This window comes from Camelina sativa, chromosome 5, assembly GCF_030686135.1.
Source record: "Camelina sativa cultivar CO46 ecotype springtype chromosome 5, ASM3068613v1".
NCBI lineage: Eukaryota > Viridiplantae > Streptophyta > Magnoliopsida > Brassicales > Brassicaceae > Camelina > Camelina sativa.
The window spans coordinates 14,405,413-14,411,929 of record NC_141884.1 but is presented as its reverse complement, the minus strand read 5'-3'; the positions used below and the strand labels follow the sequence as shown (position 1 = coordinate 14,411,929).

General features: G+C 35.2%; 1 protein-coding gene across 2 annotated transcripts; it reads right to left on the bottom strand.

Moving 5' to 3' along the window:
• Positions 1 to 2,020: 2,020 nt before the first annotated feature.
• Positions 2,021 to 4,824, bottom strand: LOC104786846 (ethylene-responsive transcription factor RAP2-7). 2 transcript variants are annotated; one of them, XM_010512301.3, is made up of 9 exons: positions 3,967 to 4,766; positions 3,829 to 3,859; positions 3,659 to 3,746; positions 3,430 to 3,575; positions 3,185 to 3,229; positions 2,964 to 3,067; positions 2,755 to 2,882; positions 2,560 to 2,670; positions 2,021 to 2,473 (listed from the first exon to the last, which is right to left on the bottom strand). In XM_010512301.3, the coding sequence occupies exons 1-9, from the start codon at positions 4,502 to 4,504 to the stop codon at positions 2,252 to 2,254; spliced, it is 1,413 nt and encodes a 470-aa protein (XP_010510603.2). In that variant the 5' UTR covers positions 4,505 to 4,766; the 3' UTR covers positions 2,021 to 2,251. The 2 variants fall into 2 exon arrangements, with proteins under 2 accessions (XP_010510603.2, XP_010510604.2); XM_010512302.3 differs by lacking the exon at positions 3,185 to 3,229 and having other exon boundaries at positions 3,967 to 4,824.
• Between the last annotated feature and the right edge of the window lie 1,693 nt (positions 4,825 to 6,517).

Below are 6,517 nucleotides of genomic sequence, written 5' to 3'. Positions count from 1 at the left end.
GGAATCTCTCTCTTATTTTGCTTTCAGCTTGACAATTTGGTATAACAACTATAACAACAAAATATCTTCAAATTTTTGTTGACTGATACAAATAGAGATATCCTTCAAAAAAAAAAATTATTTAGAACGTTTTGGTCAGGTTAGGTTTTAAATCTGGAATTTTATTCCACCTCTACTTAGAGTCTTCTTGCTGGTTTGAGATTAGTTTTTCCTCTAGATTTATTTTTGGTGTGAGCCAGTGGCGGAGCCAGAGTCAAAGTTTGAAAGGGTCAAAAGAATTTTTTTTTTAATAGGGTAAAAAATATAAACTTTAAGGGGTTAAAAATGAAATTTTTTTCTTTCTATGGAGTAAAAATGCTAATCTTTGGAGGATCAAAATGCAAATTTTGTTTTAATATGGTCAAAATGCAAAATTTATAAGGGTCAAGATTAAAGTTTTAAATTTAAAGGGATCAAATTACAAAATTTAGAGGAGTCATTTTGTTATTTATACCTAAAAGCATACTAATTTTTTTTTTTTAATGGGGTCAGGCTGACCACCCTCCAACCTTACTGCCTCTGCCCTTGGTGTGAGCCATTTGGATGGTAATTTGTTGCTGAGTCACCTACTAGCCTTCCTTCGAATTTCCTTTTGGAAGTCTTAGAGTTAGGTTTTAGTTGAAGCAGTGGATTCATTATCTATTTCTTCTCTTGCGAGGACGTCGTCAGTTTTAAGTCTGTAGGTGGCTGAAGCTGGTTCGACGAGTGTCCGCGTGTAAGAATAGCTGATCTTGCATGGTTTGTCTCCTGTCGTTTTTAAGGTTTTGGCCTTCTCCCTAGTGTTTTTAGCTCTCTCTAATCAGCTGGTGAGGTGTGCTGGAAGTTGTATTTGTGTCTCTGGTCGTGTTGGATTCCTGCTTTCCTCTCTGTCGATTTGCTCTCTGGTTGTCTTTGGTGTATGGTATTCCGTGCTTTCGACATTAACAGGGTTTTAAGGGAAGCTTGGTGGGAATCTCTCATGCCTTTGCTCAAATATAGAGCTTAGTTCCTTTTCTTCTCCTTGTATGATCGACTGTTTGTAATCCTTCTTTGCCTCTTGTGGCTATTGACTTTGGGGACATTCTTGTAGTCCGCCAGCATTTATTTTCCTTGTTTGGATCTTGTTTTCCTCTCTGTTGTAATCTACCTTGGTTTGTAACCAAGTTTATCAATGAAATTCTAGATGTTTTAAAAAAAAAGAACGTTTGGTCATGTTTTCTTCTCCTATTCTCTATATTACATTACATATGTTTGTAGCGGATAAAAAAGAATACTAAACTTTAATAGAATAATTAAAAACAATACAAAACAAAAAATAAAAAATGACACAAAAAGGAAAGTTAAAAATAATATTTTGATATAAATCGGTTATGATATTCCTTTTGGTTTACTGAAAAAAATGTCATTTTAAAACAAACAAAAAGTAGTGGTTAAAGTGATACAATTACCAATCAAAATCATTAATTTCCTTTGTTGTTTTTTTTGTCAACATTTTTTATGTGGTGTTTTCAACATTTTGCTTTACAATTGTTTTTTAAAATAAATCTTGTTCAATATAATAAAATAACTATAGAAAATATATAAAGCATTAAGCATCCAATCTATCCCAATCTATTCCAAAAGTTTTAACCACATCCCCCACATGTACACATGACTCCTCCAAACAGTCAAGTACTGTATTCCACACGTGACTATAAGAATAAGTTACTTATGTTATATTTGGCTCTATATCCGGAATACACACACAAATAGGAATGTAGTGTTTTTTGCCAAATCGTTTCGGGTTCCGAAGAGGCAGCCAAAATTGTCACATCCTTATATTATCCTATCACTATCTATCTCTCTTTACTGTTCTTTTCAACAGTGTTATTAAATTATATATGTCTATATCAAACCCCACATTAAACGACAAAATCCTCATCATCATATTTTTTAGTACAGTATACCTTTATTCGCAAATTGTACCTTCCAAGTTTCAAGAGTCCTCTTACTAAGAAACATATTTTTCACATAAACAAACCATATTATATGATAATGACTTTTCATATTACCACAAAACACACACATTTCTCTCCCCCATTTAAAAAAAAAAAAAAAAAACCAAATTTTTTCACTAAATTTGGAAAAAAAAAAATCAGATCATTGTATGTAAAAATCTACCCAAATGACAAATTAAGGGGACTAAACTATAGTAGAGGCTAAAAACTCTCTCATATGTCCCCTCCTTTGTAAGTTAAGGTTGTGGATAAAAGTAACCATGAGTCGCATTGTCATTGGGAGGCTGTGGCCGGAAATGTGAGAATCCTGATGATGCTGCTGCAACTGAGAACAATGGTGGTGGTGGTGGTTGTGGTCCAGGAGGCTGCTGTTGCACCGTGCTTGTTTGCCCCGGTCTCTGCCATCCCCAGTTACTCATCATCCCTTCAGCTTCACTTCTCTTTTCTGTTGCTCTTCCCTGGAAATGAAAAACAAAACATTATCTCACATTGTCTCTGTTTGTTGCAATTGTGTTGTGTTTTTATTTCACCTCTATCTTTTTACCTCGATGGGATTATTATAACTAGGGCATGCTCCGTTCCAGTAAACGCGATGGTCCGTGGATCCATAAGGAATAGGTGTATTCACAGGCTTTCCCATAAACTCGTTATCCATCTACAGGTTGTTTTAAAGACACAATTAGTAACGTTTTGAAACACACTGATTCATGAGTAGAGACTGATATTTTGAAGTTATTACCCTCAAGCTAACTCCACGCTGTGTTTCATAAGTATTAGAAGGGAAGTGAAAGAGCCTCTCGTTTTGCTTTGGTGCATTTCCAGGAGAAAGAGACATTCCCAAGTTGAGATCAAGTTTCTCATGGCCACCTTCATATAGATTAAAACAATCAGAATCAGAACCGTTTTTATAGATTGAAAATGAAAGGTTTTTCATACGAAACTGATTACCTTCGTTATTGGCCTGAGAGTTAATCTCATTTTGGTATGAACTCATGTCAAAGTTTGTGACTGCTTCCGTACCATTGGTGTTGATTGCAGCCTTGTCATAAGCCCTGTTTCCAAGAAATTGTGTTCAGTAAGAGAGAAACTTATGTTGGAGGATTTTGAAAACAAAAGGAAAGGTCTCTTTCTAAGAGGTTTCTGGTAAAATTCAAGATCATTTTAAGGACCTTGCAGCTTCTACTTCGCTGTCGAACAGCCCAAGGTATATATACCTGCAATTCAAGCATCTTAAAATCACCATTGCTAAGCATTCAGCTTAACTCTTTTTTTGAGGTTGATCATTACTCATTCCTCTAAGTCTCATTTTCAAAGACAAAACACTTATATCCATCCCCTTTTTCTAAATATTGAAAGCATATCAAAAAGACAAAAAAAAAAAAAAAAAAAAAAAAAAAAAAAAAAAGCTGCTCACTTTTTACCAAGAAACTGACCCATCCTAGCTTCCCATCTCCCACATTTATGTAATGTAACCCCTCGATACTTTGAACTCCCCCGCGAGAACCCCGTGCTCTGACGACGAAGTATATGCACAAACTCTTCCTTACTCAAGTTTTGTACCTACATAAAAAAGTTAAACCAAACCAAAACAAAACAAAACCTTTGCTATAAGGAAAATTCAAAAAACTTAAAATCTACAAAACCTGTTTCATATCTTCCTCATAATCACCAAGAGTAAAGTTGATATCAGCATCAACACCTCTAAATTTGATCGCAGCTCTATCATAAGCTCTGCAAATTACAAACACACTTATCAAAACCCGAAACAAAGCTGATGAGATGAACAAACAAACACAATCCAAAAAAAAAATACCTAGCTGCAGCATGAGCAGTATCGAAACCACCTACGTTGAATCCAACAAACAAAGTTAAAAAAATAATCAAATCTTGAATCTATCAAGAAACCATTTTTATATAACTGAAACATGTCTCTAGTAGTTAGTTAGTTTACCTAAATAGACTTGTTTGCCACAATCCCAAATATGTGATTCCCAACGACCAGTTCTTCTATAGAAAGTGACTCCTCTATACTGTGAACTTCTCGACCTTGGTCCTCTCCTACTCTTCTTCACCTGAGCCGGAACCGGCGCCGGAGTCGGTACCGGAACCGGTACCGGAGCAGCTAATTTCGTTTCTCCGTCAAAAGAAAGATCAATCCAGCTTCTAGAGCTCGAAGATCCTTGGAGATCTCGCAGATGTCCACAGTCTCCGGTGACCGGAAAAAACTCCTTAGTAGTAACGCCGGCGACGGGAGTTTCCTCTCCGCCGCTACTACTGGTTCCGACTTTTAAAATATCGAAACTGAGAGTGAAGGCACGAGTATTAGAGCAAGAGTCTTCGTCTCCGTCGGCATTGATAACAGACGACGTCGATGTACCGGACTCTTCTAAACGATTCCCGGCGGAGCCGTCTGATGTTTGCCGATCTAAGTACGAGTCACCGTACTGAGTCGAATCAGGTGAATCGGCGTCGAGGTTAAGATCCAACATCGTGTGAAGAAGTTCACAAATCACAAAGCTCGAGATGATCGGAGTTCGTTTTGAGGAAGAAGAAGGGAGATTTTTTCTAAAAGGTTTTTTTAGCGGTGAAGCGTCATTGAAACTGAGGATAAAAGTTTAGGAAACACGGCGGAGGAGAAAAGTTTCGTCGCCGGGAAAAGTTACCGCCGGCGAGAGACAGTTTTAGTTTTTAGTTTAATTGGAGAAGAAGAAGAAGATAGAAGGAGACGTGTGAGGGAACATTTCAGACCCATTTTTAGAGGACCAATCTTTTTATTTATAATACTATTACTTAAACATTTTTTTATTTTATTTTTCTCTTTCTATAACTATAATTTGTATTATTAATACAATAATAATAATAATAATAAAACTTTATAATAATAAAAAATTAACATAATGTTGTTGGTCCTTTTTTGGCAGTGGTTTACAGGCTGAACAGGTTTCCGGTTTTTCTCTTTTTTTTCGGTTTTGGTTTGGGTTTTAAAATCCGGTTTAGGACTGCTTTTTTGGTCAATGCTTTGGTTTATGACCTTGACGTCAAAAATAGTATTATGAGTTTTTGCCAATAATTCATAGGAGACATTCAATACATCCAATAAAAACATCAACCTTTTTTTTTAAGTTTCGAACAAAACAAGAGTAATGATCACTGCAATAACTTTTTTTTTTTTCTTCTAATTATTACCTATGCTTGTTATATACTAGTAGGTATTTTGTATTAATGTGATTTTGTTGCGTACCATTTTTGGCTTTGGTGGTGGATATGGTCCAAATATGCCATTAGAGGATGGTACTGATCGTTATATGGTCTCTATGATGAGTGGACTGATATTGTTGTAGAATTGTGGGTGATGAGTACGACTCGAGCTGGACTTTGGCTGCTTCCATGAATTCATTGATCATGCATAGCTTCGTGAAGCTGAGGAATGGTGTTTGATGATAATGATGATGTTGTCAAAATCTCCCAAAAGTTTTGTAGATTAGAGATTGTCTATTAATTTTAGTAACTAGTATTTTGTAAAAACTAAAACTCAAAAATTTAGTGTAAAAGTAGTATTAAATCCTTGGTAAACACTAATTAAACCAAATATAGAGTATTACCCCCAATCCCCATTAACCACATATCAAGATTGAGAAATGAGATGTAGATATTGAAGGTTTAGCCGTTTAGGTTTAAAAGAATACATCTAAAACATACGACTGTTGTAAAGCCCTCTCTCTTGGACGGCATTGTACTAACGGCTCGATCGCATTGGTCAACAAGGTGGGTTAGATCTTAGATGATCCAACGGCTGGGATTGACTCAAAAGATAAAGAGTATTGTCTTAACGCTAATCTTATAAAAAAAGCAGTAAGCTTCTTCACATTATCCAGATTATCCCTAATTTTCATACGAGCATGAGTAACACGTGAGACTCTCGTTTTAACCAAACTTGTGTTTTGTTTCTTCCTTTCTCTCTCTCTGTGACTCTGTCTCTCATTTTTTCCTATGGCTTTTAATTTCATTTCGACAAACACTGGTTGCTGTGTATATAAATACTTTATTGAAGTTTTCCTATAAATACATGCTTCACCGAGATTAACTAAAGAATAAGTGCTCTTTTCTGTAAGAATTTATAATATAAACTACATATTTTTATTTAAAATATAATAATACGGATCTCAAACTTGAACGAATGCAAAAAACAAAAAAAAAATTATTGTTTAGATTAAATATTTCTCTATAGTTCAAAGTTTAAGTGAATCAATGGATTAGTATTTTTTCCATTTTTCCGGTCACTTTTGTAACATCTCCGACGTCGGAGCAACCTTTTCCGTTTTGTGAGTTGTTTAATTAGAAGAAAAAAAATGTGTAAGTTGCTCTATCACGTGTATTTTAATCTAAGTGAATCGCTTAAACTATTTCTTATAGTTTTATTTTTGGTTATTTTAGACATTATGTATAGATATTTGAGCACAATGGCCTGTATTACCCGATGGATAATCACATGCCGTTCCGGT

Bases quoted from the DNA above. Each gene is read 5' to 3' on its own strand.
- LOC104786846 (XM_010512301.3), bottom strand. From the start codon at position 4,504: ATGTTGGATCTTAACCTCGACGCCGATTCACCTGATTCGACTCAGTAC. The intron at 3,860-3,966 runs GTAAACTAACTA...GATTCAACGTAG, and splicing joins TGGCAAACAAGTCTATTTAG to GTGGTTTCGATACTGCTCAT. The intron at 2,671-2,754 runs GTAATAACTTCA...AACAACCTGTAG, and splicing joins AGCGTGGAGTTAGCTTGAGG to ATGGATAACGAGTTTATGGG.